The following is a 17,962-nucleotide window of genomic DNA, read 5'->3' as shown; positions in this document are numbered from 1 at the left end:
TTGTTCCCTTTTCTTGACACTGATCCTCTAATTGCTGCTGTCTGCTGTGTGAAGAGGACCGTACAGCTTTTAGTTCTGGATAAAGTAAGTACCCTGAGAGTTCACACTTTTGTGAACTGCAGAATTATCAGCCAATTCCAGTGTGACATTAGTGAATCCACGTGTTTTGTGTTTTCAGTTATGTTACGGGCAGAGCAGCAGGGCCCCATGAGCAGGTACAGGAAGCAGCTAACAGAAACCTCTCATCTTTGTGTTGTTTTATCAAGTGGTAAGCATGAAATCATTCTGGGTAGTTTCTCTCTCAGTAGAAGAAAGATAAGCTGCTTCACAGTTGTTGAAGGATATGAAAATAAATGGACTGTCTTTTCTGTAGAAAACCCTTTCCCTTCAGAAAATTGGGACTTCTGTATAGGCAGGATGAATGAATAGTAGTGAAAACACGTAGTTTGGTGCGCAGGAGCTGAGGCAACTCTTAGGTTTCCCTGCATGTAGATGTAAGTTGTTGAATGTGCATAAGGAGGAGACTAAAGAAGCTGTTGCCAGAGCTTTGCTTCATATCTTTTCCACTCTCTGCAACTTAGTGCTGGAAAGGCAAATTGTCACTGTTAAATTTGCATGCCATAATTACCCCCACTGCCAGCCCCAAACTTCTATGAGCAGCTATAAATGCTAAGACTGAAGAAAAATGGTGCTCTTGAGTGCGCTATTCTGCTTACATGGAAATTTTGACATGTATGTTATTGCATTCCTGTAATGGCATTTCCATTCTCTGACGTTACTGCGTATGCAGTAGAGTAGAAGTATTGTCATAGGAAATGTGACTCACTCATGTTTGGTTGATCCGGTTAGTCTTGTTAAACCAGTATGCTAAACTGCCTTATAAAATACACGGGTAGGTTCAACATGGAAGTTACAATTGTCTATGGATTTTGGAAGTTACTGCTTCCTTGACTAATAAACACCTTAACTCTGCGTAAATGTAGATCTTTGTAAGAGTAAATACGAAGTTGTCTCTCTGTGTGCATGTCATGTCTAGAAGGGTGTAGTGCAAAAGAAGTACAAACAAAATTGGTGGGTTAGAACTGTCCAGAGGTAAAAATAAAATAAAATTTAAAAATACCTAGTGATTTATGCTGTCATTATTAGTAACTTCTGGTTCCTGTTACAGATAATGATCCTATAACATCCTCCATTGTTACATGTAATTTGAAAGTAACTGTTTCCCCCTGCCCCTCCCCGCTCCCATCTCAATCCCAATATTGCATTCAGACTGGTAACAGCAATTTGTGACCAGTTCTTATTTAACCAAAGTACCAGGCAGTGACTTCCATACAGTACTGGAAACAGTGGCTTGCTTGCTTTGAAATTCATCGCATTCGCATATTAAAAAGTAACTGTCCAACATATGACAGTGATTGTACCAGTTCAAATTACGGAGTTGTCTTGATCTTTTTTTCATCGGTGTCGCAGTGGAATGCAAGGGCTCAGGCAGCAAGTCATTAAACTAGTACTGTGATCACTCCTTGCCTTCATCTGCACCCATACATTCAGGCAAAATCTGACTGTTAAAATAGCCAATTTTCCACAATTTACAGTGTTTGCATGTTCTTTTTCTAAAAGGTTTATTTTCATTTGACTTATTTCATAAGGTAGCCTTGTGCTTTAGTAGTTTGGCATTGACTTGGTAATGGTAATAATCTTACCAGCCCTCCTATGAGCGTTTCTACTTGCTTGCATGCTTATAGTGGCATGCCTTGCAAGAGCCTCTTCACCACAGCAGGGGGCTTACTGCAGCATGCATTTTCCTTCCTGGTGGTGGTGGTGGTGGTTGTTTTTTGTTCACTGAGCGTTTATTTTAAGGAGGAATCATGGACATTTGTAATTGAAAGTGGTAAGCTGAAAAGCCTTAGCCAGTAATACTTTTCAAATCTTGCTCCTCCAAAAAAAGAGGCAACAAGGGAATCCCCTGTCCTCTGTTCCCAAGCAAAAATCGAGTGCTTTTTCCCAAAAAGGAAGGGTAAAGCCTTGTTTAATCTTTGTAGCCTGATCCTGGGATGTCTAGAGAAAATCAGAGGGGAACAGGGAGTCTTTCTTCCATTTCTGGCATTGCTGTGACTGCTACTTGGAAAACTGTCTGAAATTTCTCATCTATGTTTCAAGAAGAAACCATTAGGGATTGAAATCAGCTCAAGAGAAGACAAGGACATAAAGAGGTGACTTGATTACCATTTACACGTGCAGGTGTGAGTAACAAAAACAAAAGCCTGAGAGCTCCATTGGATAAACATGTATAGGATATTTAGCAGCTGAAAGTTGAAACTAAGCAAACTGTAATTATATTTAAAAATTTCCTTTAAGCAGTGAGGATGACAAAAGATATGTCTCCCCTCCCCTTGTCCCATAACTGCATATTCTTTGCTCAAATCTAAATTGCATGTCTTTCTAAAAGACCATTCTGTACCTCAAATGTGGCGCGCTTTTTTTTTTTTTTTTTAGCTGAATTGGGAATTAGTAGATGGAAGTCCTGTGAGCTATTCAACTGAGCCACCATGACTTTTCTTGTATTTTCTGTCATTCCTCTGTGCTCTCTGTCTCTTCTCAACCCCTCTTGAAAAGCAATACACTTCTTATTACAGCTTTGGCTGTCCTGGGCTTCCCTTGGTCTGATCAGACTCTCTACTCGCTGCATCAGCATGGCTTCCTTCTTTCAGAGTAGATTTCAAGGTGTATTTCTTACAATCAGAGGTGGTAATTTGTGATGGCACAGTTATGTAGATCTTTCTAGCTACTCAACTTAGTTTTAGCACCTGAATATCATGTTTGTTTTGGGTTTTGACTTTTGTCCCTCAGGGGTAGAATGGATCTATTCATCCATCAGGAGCATCCATTAATATGAGGAAGGAGTCTGCCAAGAACAACTTAGTTAGCCAGGAGGTTTAAAAAAAAACACCCAAACAAACAAAAACAATTTAACCAGGGCAGAGATGCTTCAGTGGCTTGGCTTAGCTTTACTGTCTATAACTTTGGATTCTCTGGAAAACAGCAAAGATGTCACTTCTTCCTGTTTAATTCATGATTCATTTGGTAAAGATACTGACATTCCACCTCCAAGCTGCGAATTTTCCTGTTGTGGTGCAATTTTTTTCCTCATTTCAACTATTATTAGATCTTTAAAATCATGCTAGACTTCTCTTCCTCTCCCCCAGCCCCCAACCATTAATGATCTGTTTCTATAGTGAGTTTGAATCTGCCCTTAATGGAAGACTCTTAAAATATTTACTAATGTGTTCCCTCTGTTCCCCAAATAGCCTTTTTGTTGTGGTTTTTTTTTCTCCTAGAACAGTAAGAGTGAGCCAGTCAGTAATAAGTCTACAAAAGGGAAAATCAGTGCCTCTAAGGACTTTATCCCTGAATTTCTCAGTGTATTTGTTTGATGTTACGTTGAGGAGCAAAGAGATGTAATGTTGTATTTGAAGACTGATTAGTTTAATTGTGTGGTGTGGCATTTCTTTTTGTGCACTTGCATCTGAGATTGCTTGCGTATTTGGATATTAGGTGTGCTGTATAAAGTTGTATTGACTGAAGAACAGCTTCTTGCAAGCACTCTTCATCTTTTTTGTGCTGACTAAAAAGAGATCAGAGGATTAGCAATTTTGGTTATGGAAAACTAAAGGTGTGAGAACATGTAATTTAATCGCTTACAAAATACTTTGCTGGCTTAATCAGGGTTTATTCAACCAGAGCTAAGCCACATGAATGGCTCCTGTATGGAGTTTTCACCTGCTGACATCCACAGAACTGCTGACTGGAACAGAGATCACCCTTCTAGTAACTGCTGTGTCTTTACTTGGTTGTCCATGGTGCTATGGGACCTTGAGGATGGCAAGCCTGATTCCTGAACCCTTCTCCATATTTACTGATTTTTGGCTACCACTTAGTGTCTACAGTGTGTATGTGTGTGTAGGCAAACATTTGAAGAAAGATGAAAAGGCCTGCAAATGCTCTTTGAGAGGTGTTGTCTATAAATTCATTCCTAACCCATCTGTTACCTTCTTCTCCAGCGCTTCAGAAAGAAGCGTGGATGCTTTGGCTGAAAGGAGCTGAGTGGGAATAGCATATCCCACAGCTTTTAAAGCCTGTGTGCAATACATCTAGGAGCAAGAACTCTACCCCAGATCTTTCTTGGACACCTCAGAAGTAAAATTTTCTGATTTGAGTAGTGCTTCCATACAGGTACATAGAGATAAGGCATCTGAGAGGGCAATTTAAGTAATCCATTCCCCCTTGCTGTACAGCATTTAGTGTATATCAGCAACTATCTGCAAGTTTGGTGATGATTGCTCTTGACAATCCTTTTTTAGTACTGTACCTAGTGTTAATATTATTGCCTCCCCCTTGTTTTGCAGCAGATTTTAAGGTTTCTTTACCACCCACTCGTACCAGATTTCACATGAACTACAGAGAAGAGGAAAACTTTACTCAGCCTTTTGGCAATCGTCCCACTTCTAGGCATCTGTTGCCAGTGATCAGCACAACATATATTGCAGAAGTATAGGCAAATGAATACTATGCAAAATAGTCTTTTCTAGGTGCTCAAAGTTATGTTAGAGTAGGCGTGCTTTTCCATGTGTTTGGGTCCCAGTGTATGTGTGTTCATTTAGCAAAGATAATCAACCTGACTGATGTCATGTATGGTTATTTCACTTTATATAAACCCATATCAGGTGAACATCATAGGAAGAGCAGGCTGGTTTAAGCTACTAGCAACTTCTTTGTAATTACTGAGTAGGACTGTGTATCAGCTATCCAAGAATCAGTCCTCCATGATACCGCACCCCTCGGGAGTAGTATCAGTTTCTTGCATCAGTTTCATCCTTAAAGAAAATACCCCAAACTATCAATATAGAATCTGTCCACGGTTCCTAAAGACCCACTGACTTGTGAGTTTTCTGAATGGTGATTTCCCCTCAGCTTGGAGACTTGGTCTTAATTTCCAGATGCTGGAGATTCTGTACCTGAGGAACAGGTATTATATGATATCAACAGCATTTTCAAGTCTTAAAGGTTTGATACTGTCTGTGAAATCTAACTGTCAGTTGACTTTATTTTAGGAAAAATTGAAGTGAGAGCTCTTATTCCTAAGTAGTATCTCAAAGTTGAAATGAGAGAATTTCTAGTGGAGAAAAATGGAATGTGGAGTAGCTGAACTTTTTTTTTTTCTTTGTATTTTGTGTAAGAAACACACTTATTCAACATTTTTGCAGAGAATAATTTGGCTTTAATGTGAGTTTTATTAAACTTTCTGTACTGGCAAAGGTTCTAAGATTCATGTAAAAGTTATAGCCTAATAGCAATTAATTTATATTGGGTATCCCTTCTCTGATATGCTGCTTTGTGATAGAAACAATACACTGGCTCCGTAGGTTTTGAGACTTCCTTTTACAAAGCTCAGTTTCTCCCTCTGCTGAACAATCCAAGCTTTGTAGGCTTTTTCTGCTTTCCTTCCCCTTCTCTTCCTTTTTCCTCCTACACTTTGGGTGTGTGGGGTTTGACTTGTGTGTGCGTGTTTTTTCTTTCTGCAGCTAATCTCTGCAGTAAGTGTCTGGAGTAGGCTGCACTTAACTAGTCAACTTTTTTAGAAGTGTAGTGTTAAAATCAAGGAGCTGAACAGGATGCTAAGCTATTAATCCAATTTATCAACAGATGAACTTGACAAATAGATGCAGTAGTTAGAGACACATCAGCTCTACACGCTTTCACTGAGGTTTCCGCCTCCACAGCAGCATCAGCACAAGGTTATGTCTGGTTACCTTCACCAGAAGCTTATGCTGAGAATAGTCTACAGGGAGATGCCAGCTGTTCCCTGGCAGATGTTGGTTTTCTTCCCTTGTCGTCACTGTGAATGAGTTAAGCTCTGACAGGGAAGCTAAGTAAGTTGCTGGCCCTTAACTCCCTGGCTGTCACACCAATAGTGATGGTGCGGGTAGACAACTTATGATTTGCTTTAATAAAAGGCGCTAATCTGATTTGATAAAATAAACGTTTGAAAAAATCTAATCCTTGACTTTTGAGTTTCTGTTTTAAATGTGCTAATTAGTCCATGGCTTTATGTAATTAATAGTTCATATGCACCATACTTACAGTGTTGGTGTAAAATAATTATCACTGGTAAGAATGCTTGCTAATGCTGTTAGAACAAATAGTTTAATTTCCCTGAGGAGATGCAACACTTATTAGTACGTACTGGTGCCTCATTGCTGGAAAGCTGATCAGTTCTTCCAGGTGCATTTAAGAGTTGCATAGCTGGAAATGTAAGGTTTAGCAGCTGCTCCTACGTCGGGACAAGTTCAGTGCTGAATGCAAACTCATAGCCTATCAGCAGGAGATCAAAGATTTCAAGAACAAAGTACATGGTCGTTGCTTATTTCTTCTTTACTTTTGTTTTTATACAATATAGGCAAACAATGCCAGTGATCCTTGGTCCAGCTGGAATGTTGGGAAGTCTGGAAACTGGGATAATGGGAATGCTGTTGACAGCTGGGCAACAAAACCTGAAGGTGCGGCTGGCCAGAGAAACAGTGCTTCAAATAACTGGGAGGCAGCAGCAGCATTTGGTCATCCACAGGCATATCAAGGACCAGGTGTGTTAATACTGCTCTTATTTTTGAGTAAGTTACAGTAGGTGGACAGTGCAGGTAAGAATTGCTTAATCTTTCATAACTCTAGAACGAGGCTTGTTTAAAAAAAACAAAACAAAGCCAGTTTCTTAGTAATACGTTGCCATGTGGGTAAACTGGATACTAAAATAATTGGTTTTTTTAAAATAAAACAAAATTTTAAAAATCAGATCCACAGTAACGGACGCCTCAAAATTGTATGGAAATCTGGCAAGTCAGTCTTGTGCATACATCATCTGTTTTCAGGGATGTTGTTCATTTTGCATAACTGGAACTTTTAAACACCCTTGAATTTGTGCCCTCAGGCCTGAAGTTGTCTCAAATTCTTAATTTTATGAAGTGGTTAGCCTTTCAGATGACTTCTCTAACTTTTTGTAGTAAAAGCTTGAATTAAGAGGAAGACTTATAACTGGGGAATGCTAACCTGGAGTCTGTGAATATGGAACACTATTGAATTAATCTTAACTCACCAGTATCTCTTTCTTTTTTTTTTTCCCCTCAATGGATTTCTAGTGTAGTATTTTGCAGGTTGTATTTGATAGGGATAGTGGTAATTGAGGAGGATTCATAAGGATAATAACACAGAAGGCTGAACTAGATCTTAATGTTTACCTTGTAGATTATCTGTGTTTGAGTGCTGAGGTAGTTGCTTTGGGTTTTAAAGAGAAAATATTTAAATTTTCCTTTCCCTGCCCCCTCCTGTATTTCAGCAGCTGCTGATGATGATGATTGGGATGATGACTGGGATGACCCAAAGTCAGCTTCACCATCTTATCTTGGTTACAAGGAGACTGAGGCATCAGAGCCTGGGGGGCTCCAGCGTGGAAATTCTCGTGGAGCTGCTATGAAGTTACCACTTAACAAGTAATGGAAAATGCAGGGCAAATATGTATATATTGAAAAGAATTGGAATTTGTCAGGATGTGTAAATGTGTCACCGTTCAACCTTCTTGAAATATGCAATGTAAAAATTACATTTTTTTTGGGTATAAGTGGAGATGGATTTGTAGTTCAGCATTCTCCCTGTGCGATCAGAGAACACGGATTCATGAAAGCTTGAAAGTACACGACAAAGCTGTATAATTTTTGGAAGTGTTATACAGGCAAATGACACTTTTACAAGGTCTGAACTTCTGAACCGGTCTTTACAATTGAACTGTCTTTAACACTATGTGTGCTCAGTGAAAATGAAAGGTGATTGATGACTTGTTCATACAGCGAGACTGATCAGAGATGCTGCCCCAGAGTTTGTGAGCAATTTTAGTTGCTAGCAGTGGGGAAAAGTTCTGCTGTCCTGTGGTTGTACACCACCCACGTTGATTCTTATACCACACAAAGCTTAATTTTTATTTTTTTTTTTTAGATAAAAATACCACAGTAGCATGAAGCTTTGTCAGGGTTATACTAGCATTATCTTATGTTACAACTTCATGTTTGTTTATTCTAAAACTGCTGTTACTCGGAGAAGCTGCTGTGTGGTAATCTTTAAGTGAATGAAAGCAGAGTAGAAAAAGATTGTAGAATAATAATCTCCCTGGGTATGTAACTAAAATCAACTGTTTCTGCATGACCAGTTGTTAATTTTGTTCATGGGTGGAGGCTTTGGCCAGTTTTACAAGAGTACCTCTGCATCATTGTAGCGTTGACTTGTTACAAACCCATTCAGTACAACCAGCATAAACATACCTTGAGAGCTTACCTGTGAACTAAGTCCTGCTTTACTCGTGTTTCTGCAAGCAGGCAGTAGGTTGGCAGTTCTTCAAGGGCTAAGTATCTTTCTAATTAGAAGGAGGATGACCATTTGCTTTTGATAAGACTTTTTATGCAGACTTCAAGGACGTAACAGTAATTTTTTTGTGGCTTGCTTTCTAATTGGTGGATAAAGTATTTAGCGTAACTCATGTTTAGAAGCACTTCATAAATCTGCAGTTTGTCATTCTTCTAGATGATTGAATTCTCATAATCTGAAATGGCAGGATGGTGTGCATGGGCATCTGTGTGTGTGTGTGTGCACGTTTCCAGAGAGGGTGGACGGCAGAGGGGTGACTGATGTTACTCTGTGTCTTCCTGTTAATGTGGACTCTGGTGGACTGCAGAGCACAAATAGCTACTTCGCCGTGGAAAAAGGGGCCTGTGTTACATAAATAAAAGCTAGATGTAGTAGCTAGAACTTTCCTGCTTTTTCAAGACAAACTGTTGGTTGGTAAAGTAATCCACACAAATTCTTTTCTGTACTTGAGAAATTCTAAGGGTTGTTTCATATAGTGGCAGGTAATTCTGCATATGTCACAGAAAGGAAAATACAGAATAAATTTATTACTTTATTTTATTGTTAGATTTCCTGGATTTGCAAAACCTGGGATGGAGCAGTATCTGTTGGCAAAGCAGCTAGCAAAACCCAAAGAGAAAATTCCCATAATTGTAAGTTGGGAGTGTGTCTGTAGTTTTTGCGTGTGGGTGGTGTGGTTTGTTTTGGGATTGGGTGTTTCTTGTCGGGTGGTTGTTGGTTTTTTTGTGAGTTTGCTTTTGGAGGTTTTTCTTGTTTATTTCTAGTCATCCCCATCCATCCCATTTTCTCCAATGTAACTTTTAGGCTCGGGGTTGCTATATGTCTTTGGGTCAGAAGAAACTGATAACTGAACATATAATTATAAATATTACTGTCATAATAAAACTGCGTACCATTTAAGTATCTTGAAGTTGTGGTAGACTACATTTCAGTCACGTATCATTGAGGGATTTTTCAGGGTCCAGTCTTAACTCCTTTCTTTGAAGTGTGCTGATTATTGGGGTTTTTTAAATAATTATTACTTCCAGTAATTTTTTTGTCATGCTGGATCTGCATTACTTGCCATCATGAAAATAAGCTTTTTGGGGATTGGGAGACACAGCACATAACTATCTAGATACATTACACTGTTGTATTAGTTATCTAATATGTAGGAGCTACATTTTTAAAGGTTTGCAATATTCAGTCATGATGGTCAGGTCATCTTCTGATGTAAAAACCAAACCCTTCTGGATATATGCTGTTCTAATAAAATGTGGTTGAAGTAGCAATTTCTAGAATTCAACAGTCCTTTGCTATTTGTGAAAAATTTTAAAATACAGAACATAAACACAACTGTGGTCAGTCATCTTTAGTTGCAAGAAAACCCTCTATTTCCTCACTATCAATCCCTCGCTGAAAATAATGGAAACCTTCAAGTGAAGAAAGTATTTGTCATCTTGATTGCAGCTGGTACAACATGATATATTTAAAGATGATATTTGCAATTTTTTACAGATTGGTGATTATGGCCCAATGTGGGTTTATCCTACCTCTACTTTTGACTGTGTGGTGGCAGATCCCAAAAAAGGTTCTAAGATGTATGGTCTCAAGAGCTACATTGAATATCAGCTGACCTGCACTGTAAGTGTATCTGAAACAGGATCTTCTGTCTCTCAAATATGGGTCGTTTGTACATATAAATAATGCAGCTTGTGTGACTTGGTAACAGGGTTGTAAAAGTAAGTAGCAGTTGTCACACTCTTTTTCTCTCCAAAGAGTTACTTTGTTCTAGCATTTAAAGTTCTTCTGTAATTAGAGTCAAGGCTTTAAAGCATAACTTTTATTTACATTCCACGTATTTGCTAGTCTGTTCACACTTATTTCATGTCACTGTCTGTAGATGCCTGTCAAAGTTCAGAGTTGTCTTTCTCTTGCAGAACACTAATCGGTCTGTCAACCACAGATACAAGCACTTTGACTGGTTGTATGAGCGTCTCCTGGTTAAATTTGGATTAGCCATTCCAATACCTTCTCTTCCAGACAAGCAAGTAACAGGTGATTATTCCCAGTTTTGAATTCAAGGGATGGGAAACAAGGAGATCGCTTTTTTGCAAGGTTATTTCTTACTGGTTTTCCTATTATTTTAAAGGAAGTATCAAAAAAAACCCAACCTTTCACCACTCGCAACTATGATGAGTTGTGATGGCCCATTGATAATGAAATATCAGCACTAAGAGCATCATTTCAGAACTCGGGTTTAATTATCTAGTCTAGTGATTTAAAAAAAAAAAAGTAATTGAAAACGAACAAAACCCCCCACCCTAGTCACTACAGAAGAGTACGTTTATTGGAGAGACTTATGTTCTGTGTTTGCTGATTGTTTGGAGCAATGTCTTTGAGGGGTTTTGGGTGGGTGGGTGCTTTTGCTTTTGTGGTTTGGGTTTTTTTGGATTGGGTGTATATGTTTTGGGGTTTTTTGGTTGGTTGGTTTTCTTTTGCTTTTGATTGTAAATGTGTTATATTTTATTCAAAGCTCCTGGAGGAAAGGGAGCATCCCCTGACAAACTGGTTTTTTGCTCACAAGTAAAACATTGAAGCTATTTCTGTTGTTACTTGTTTTCCCACAATTTGGAAAGCATCTTTCATTTGTATAACGTTCTGCTCTGTTCTGATGGCAGTTTATCTTGACCAAACTTTCTGAAGCTTATGAAGCTTTTCTTCTGACTTGATGAAAAGTGGGATTGGACCCTTTGAATGCTGATGAGTTCAGCAATTGCATATGGCAGTGCCTGTGCATTTTCTGTACTCTCTGGTTTCCTTTCAAGTGCACATGAAGAAAAGAATGGCACCTGTATAGCAGGAAAATGCATTACTTCAGCCTATTTCCACTTATGTGCTTTCTGGTAAGATTTTTGTACAGTCTTTAAGACAACCAGCCAAAAACAAACATACGAAAACTGGCAAGTCACCAACCATGTGGCTGCGGGCATCACTGAATATGCAGCAGCTCTGCTGCATTTGAAGAAAGCTAAGCATTGATGCAGATGCTGGGATAAATGCCGAGGAAACTGAAAAGTGAGGAAGTGACTTCCTCCCATTAGCCTCATGCTTAGAATTGACCAGTATTTTTATTTAAACATGTGCATGTGGACTAAAAGGAAACCAGAACACGATGGGGTCTCTAGATTTCATTGTAACTGTGTCTTAAAAGACTCAAGAGTTTGCCATCACAGTTAAAACTTCCCTGTGGATTTCTGTCTTCTGGAGTCTGTGGGAGAGAATAATTTGCCTCATGCCAAAAATAATAATAAAAAAAAAAACAAAAACAAAAACAAAACAACCAAAACACAGCATGCCTCTTTCTGAAACATTGTGTGAAACCCTGGAAAAATATTGTTTATCTCTCATTGTGTTTAGGAGACTTCTTTCTGAAGACTATCTAGAAAAGTATTTCTGTCCATTGGTCTTGGCAAAGCAAGACTTTACAGATAGACTGGCTTTGCTCAGGTTCGTGTTTTTGCTGGTGATAATATGTCTAATGACCAGCACATAACTTGCAAGTGTTACTGTTCAGTTGTTTTGCATTCCTTGCAAGAATGCTGCAGAGATTTCAGTATAGGTCAAAGACAAAACAAGGTATTACTGAAAGTTATATAATGTATCTTCTGTAGTAGTTGACTTTTGTAAATTTTTTTTCCTAGCCAATTTGCAATAAATTTATCCATACTTCATTTTTCAGTAGTTTTGTTCTTTACCTCCTAGTATTGCTAGTTTCCATATTGGCAATTAAAAAATACCCCAAAAACAATCCACCCACAAGAAACTCTTGTGGAGCTGCTGCCATAGTAACTATACAGTAGATTTATACTGAAAGAGTATATGCATTCAAGGTTTGTCATCCGTGCTGCTATGGAAATTAGAGGAGTTTGATGCTGGGGGAATTGCTCATTCCTTTCAAATAAGTCCTATTCACTGGATACTTCAGAAGTCTGATGTCATGCTTTTTTTTTTTTGATTGGAAAAGATTCACTCAGGAAGATGCAATTTGCGCTAAAACTAGAAGGGTCTTACAAAAACACAGTGATGATGCACTGCTGGTTTAAAAAAAAATTAGTTATTTAAATAGTTTCTGCTAAAAAAAATCTCCTAACTATCAAAAAAATCAGTTAGTCTTACATGGATGTATTCTAACCAGTTTAGACATATAATTTATTGAAAAAAAAATTTTGAGGCTTTTTTCTTAACACATTAACTTATCTATAAGAAATATATTTATGGGAGGTGCTGCTTTTTCAAATCTGCGATTTGTATTTGAGCACTCCAATTTCACATATATATTTTTTTTTAAGCAGTCCAACTGCAGTGCTTTGTTAGCTAGGACATGACAGCTTGGAAAGTAAGTAGTTCCTTTTTCTCTGATGTTTCTCAGCCTTACATTGGCCAAAGGTGTACTAGACTATATAAGAAAAATACCTGCATTCCGAGCCCGTACTTAGCTTCTTTGTTGAGCCACCTGAATACCTAAGTCTTCCATCTGAAAGTTTATTATTTTTTTTTCTCCAAAAATTGATTTGAATTTTGGGTGGATATTATGGTGTGGGTTTTTTTTAATATTTCCTGGTTATCTTAAAAAGGAGTACTATTCTTGGTCAGTAATTAACATACTGTAATTTAAAGTTCTTCTGATTTGTCAGCATAAGGTTTCCTTCTTGTAAGTTCCGAGTCATTAAATGGTTAATAGTTCACCAGATGATTTACAGGTTCTGTTTTAATTTAAATATTTAAAAAAAAAAAAGTTGAGGATACTCGAGTAGAAATGTAACCATTATTGTTCAATGTATAACAGGGCGCTTTGAAGAAGAATTTATCAAAATGCGTATGGAAAGGCTGCAGGCTTGGATGACGAGGATGTGTCGTCATCCTGTTGTTTCAGAAAGTGAAGTTTTCCAGCAATTTCTCAATTTCCGAGATGAGAAGGTAGGAGATAAATTGCTCCCCTCCTCCATCCCTGTTTGAACTAAGAGCTCAGCTTTGTAGCCTTCTCATTTGTCTGCCCCCCCTCATGGGCAGTAGTGATGAGCTGAAAACTGCTGGGTTTACTAATTTAGCTGACTGATCAAAATGAGGCATAAAGTTGCTTGTGCAAAATGCTATATGCTGTTCCAACACAAGGAGTAGCATCTGTTGCCATCTTCTAAGGACGGTTAGTGTCCTCCAGCGGAATAGGAATGTATATAACAACTCTTCTGGCTCTCCTCTGTCTCTGTTGGACTTATTAATCACTGTGGTCCTCTGATTGGTACTGCTTTGCTAACAGAAGCTACTTTGTAGCAGATCTAAGATATGTCTCGTCCTGTACTATATTTTAAAAAAATCCCCCCTCCCTCCAAACCACAGTTTTCATTGGAATGGATTGTAATAGCATTATGCTGCAGTCTGACCTGATATAACCAGTCCTTTATGCCCGTGCACCCCCCCTAGCATTTTCTTATGCTTTTTTAAAAGGTTTTAGTATCTTCACCTTCAGTAAGTAATGGTTTCTTCATGAACTGAGCTCAAGCTCTGTTTACTAATTTGGGTATCTACTGATGAGGAAATAAAAGAGGAAAACTCTGCTGCTGTCTCCTCAAAACAGTCATACTTCTAAATACACAGAGATTTTGCTGAAAAAGTAAATGAACTTTGGAGGTTTTTAGGACCAGACTGGATAAAGCCCTGAGTAACTAGGTCACAGCTGACTCTTTTTGAGTGGAAGGTTGGTCTACAAACCACCTGAGGTCACTTCCAACCAGAATTATTCTGAGGCTTAATAACTTAAAAAGTAGTACTCCTAGTGAAGTCCTATTTGGATGGCCAACGGAGAATTGTATAATTGTGCTAGCTGGTCAGCAGTTCTTGCTGTCTGACTTATGGACTGATACAAACAGAACAGATGTTGCAATACATGTGGAATTTTTAACGTCTTTATCTGTTCTTACTAAGAACTTAGTATGGCAGTTGCATAAGAGTCTCATGATCTTCTTGAGTAGCTTCTGATACCAGCACTGTCACATGTGCAGAGACAGCTGAATATAATTGCTTTTACACTGTATTTCAGTAATATACAAGAAGGGTCTGTTGACCCCAGAATCTAGAAAACGAAGTGCACAAGGAGAGGGGAAGACTTCAAGAAACCTTGGCCCCACTGAAACTTTCCTTTCTAGGTTTTTGATTTATGGGTGGTCTATTGGTTAACTGTTCTCCTAAGCATTTCATTCACTGCTTAAGTACATGCCCTTAAACATGCATGAACAGTGGTGGTCAAACTTTGCCTTTTTTTCTCCACCTCCCACCACCTCAAGGAGTGGAAAACTGGAAAGCGGAAGGCAGAAAAAGATGAAACTGTAGGAGTCCTAATCTTTTCTACAATGGAACCAGAAGCTCCTGACTTGGACATGGTAGAAATGTAAGGTGGTTTCTTTTTGCATGGATATTTTGCATCTGGATATACAACAGATACTGAGTTAGTATAAAACTAGAATTGTAAACATGCACATATATTCATGGATTTGAAGAGGTATTCATCAAGGCAGAGGATGTCTCTTTGACTTCAGTGGTTGAATGCTGATCCTAAATTGATTTATGCAAAACTGGTTGAATACTGATCCTAAACCAATTTATTCAAAACTACTTGACAAGGTGTAGAGTACTGGCAGATCCTATGGAGTTAGGTTTTTATATTGCTGTGGCTTCCATGTATTGCTTGTGTATTTTGATCTTTAATCTTTCAACTATGAACAGTTCCAAAGTGTGCTGGACTTACCGAGTAGCTTGGGATAACTGTAGATGGATGTACTGGGTCTGGCTGACCCCTCACAGCAGCCCTCATGGTGCTGTGCTTGTATTGGTGTCTGGAGGGGTGGTGATGGATGCCAGTGTTTTGGCTGCTGCTGAGCAGTACTCATATAGCATCAGGGCTGTCTCTCCAACCTCCCACCCCCCTCACTGCTGGGCTGGGCATGCACAGGATCTTGGAGGGGGACATAACCGGGACAGTGGACCCAAAGTGATCAATGGGATATTCTATACAATATGATGTCTGCTCAGATATAAAGGCGAGGAGAAAGGGTGGGGAGCATTCATTATTTACAGCGTTTGTCTTCTGGAGCCACCGCTACATGTGCTGAAGCCCTGCTTCCTGGGAAGTGGCTGAACATTGCCTGCTGAGAGGAAGTAAAGAGTAACATCTCTTGTCTTCCTTTGGTTCCATGTGTGCGACTTGGTATTGCTTCATTAAATTGCCTTTATATTGACCCACAAGGCTTTTTTTTTTTACCATCTTTTCTCCCCCCCACCCCCCACCATTCTGCTGAGGAGGGGAATAATAGAGCAGCTTGGTGGGCACTGGCATCCAGCCAGGGTCAATACACCACCATGGACCATCAGGGAAAACAGTATTTCTGTAAAATACTTGTATATGTTGCACACACAGTGTGATTCTAATATCTGAAATACATGGAAAGCTATTTAAAATGAAAAATTACTTAAATTATTAGATTTTCACTTTTAAATGGGTTACTACATTTTTGCGGTGTCATAGAGTGAAAGACTGGATTTACTCTGCAGCCTTTACTTCAGTCCTTTACGCTTAATCATTTTTACTAAAAGATATGTAGTATACATGACATGCTTTTCTAGCTGTTGTAGAACATGGAAACTTGGATAATGTTTTGTGTCTGAAGCTGTGAATAAACTGGATAGAAGTGATCATAGTAGCAAAGCAGTAGTGTACCTACACCTGGAAATAGCCCAGCACAGGCCTTATCCAAGTGATGCAGGGCATATTAATATAGGTAAAGTTCTGTACTAGTAAAACAGATGGATATTTACAGGTCACTTTCACTGTGAACATGAGGATTTCAGACTTGACTACTTATGTGATACATTTTATATAAATCCCAGTGTATAAAAGCTGAAGGAGTGAATCAAAGGGAGGATTTTCTACATAGGATGCAGGAGGGAGGGAGTCTGTATTGTATACAGGACCCTGGCAGGGAATGACCTGCATATGATCTGCTAAACCGTTTGTCCCCAAATGGGGTGAGGGTGGGTAAGCAGCCTGCCAGGAACAGTCACCAGAGGGTATGGGCTCCTGGGCTGGGGCTGGCAGCCTGGGGTGGTGCTGGGGACCTATCTCCAAGCACTGCAGGGGTGGCTGTAACACCTGTGATACCCACACCATGTTCCAGTGCCTGGGAACATCTCAGGGTGCTGTTAAATGTGTCTTATGAACAGAGTCTTGAAAGGCATTATACCTGTAAGTGGACAAACCAGCTTGTTCTTGGGGTTTTTCAGTGAAAAGATGCTCCTTACTGAAACAGTTTTGCTAGTACTTTGGCAGTCCTGTGTCATCCCGGTTTTGATCAGAGTGTGGTAACCCAGGGCTGGTTCATGAACTTTTTCTGTGATCGGGATACCAGAAAGTATGAAGTACAGAAAATTAAAGGATGGTTTGCTACTGGGAAAATGGGAATGAAACAAGGGCATTCTGGATATCTGGAAAGTTACTTACTGTGCAAGTAACTCTTCAGATAAGATTTCCAGTTGAGGGAGTAGGTGTGGGTAGGGAGGTGGGAGCTCTAGGTGGTTGAGCCACAGCTGGAGCTGCTGCCCCTGGCTCGGGGGAGTTACTTTAGGGTTGCCTTGCTGTGGGAGCTGTCTCATACAGGCTTTGGCTGAGAGCATTTCTAAGATCTGATGCAGTTTGAATAATTCTCATTGAACTCTACTAAAGAAAACTAGGCATTTATTTCCTAATTTTCAAAGAGCATTGCTGTGTATGCAGTGCTATGTTAATGGTAAGCTTTGATAGCTGCATGAAAACATGCTTAAAGAGGGGTAAAAAGGCACATACTAATTCAGAATTCTCTTTTGAGCATCACTTTTTTTCCCCTCTGTAAAACAACTGAACACAATGGTATTGTCAGCATAATATGAGGTTATGCATATATATTTCCATAGAGCGGCTATATTAATTTCTATTCACCTATTTTAGAATTTTATTATATTATATAAATAATATAATTATATATTTTAATAATATATAAAGTTATATTAATATAAAAATATAAATTATCTGGAACAATTATTTTCTTTATTTTTGTTCATTCTTGTATGAATTCTGCTATGTCCATTACTCTTGACATCTAATTTCCTGACAGTGTGGGGTCCTGCTCTTTGTGTTAAGTGCTCTAGGGATGCATTTTCCTTTAAATCACATGTTCATATTTTGCTATTCTGTTGTTGTTTGATCTCAATAGGGAGGATATTTAGCTAGTAGCCTTTTTTTTTTTTTTTTAAGGTAACTAACTATAGTAAGAATGATAGTCCAGTACTATGTGTTTAATGGGGGATGGGCGTGGGGGAATAGAGTGAAAAATGTCTGTATCTAAAGAGGGAAATTCTGACCTCAGTGAAATGGCAGAGATTTCAAGGAATTAATTTATTTCTCTGATAGTTGTTTGTTTGTTTGTTT

At 38.8% G+C, this 17,962-nt stretch overlaps 1 protein-coding gene across 3 annotated transcripts in view; it reads left to right on the top strand.

The window, feature by feature from the left end:
- Nucleotides 1–17,962, top strand: part of SNX9 (sorting nexin 9) — a 63,366-nt gene that overhangs the window by 29,086 nt on the left and 16,318 nt on the right. For 2 of the 3 annotated variants that reach the window (XM_037390910.1, XM_037390908.1), the window contains exons 5-11: nt 6,458–6,641; nt 7,388–7,541; nt 9,014–9,098; nt 9,964–10,089; nt 10,386–10,503; nt 13,295–13,425; nt 14,790–14,893. In XM_037390910.1, coding sequence (XP_037246807.1) covers nt 6,458–6,641; nt 7,388–7,541; nt 9,014–9,098; nt 9,964–10,089; nt 10,386–10,503; nt 13,295–13,425; nt 14,790–14,893 — 902 coding nt within the window. The remainder of the gene's footprint in view (nt 1–6,457; nt 6,642–7,387; nt 7,542–9,013; nt 9,099–9,963; nt 10,090–10,385; nt 10,504–13,294; nt 13,426–14,789; nt 14,894–17,962) is intronic. The other variant, XM_037390909.1, reaches the window with a different exon arrangement.

This window comes from Falco rusticolus, chromosome 6 (genome assembly GCF_015220075.1).
Source record: "Falco rusticolus isolate bFalRus1 chromosome 6, bFalRus1.pri, whole genome shotgun sequence".
Lineage (NCBI taxonomy): Eukaryota > Metazoa > Chordata > Aves > Falconiformes > Falconidae > Falco > Falco rusticolus.
Note: the sequence above shows the minus strand (reverse complement) of the source record. Positions and strands in the feature narration are given on the sequence as shown.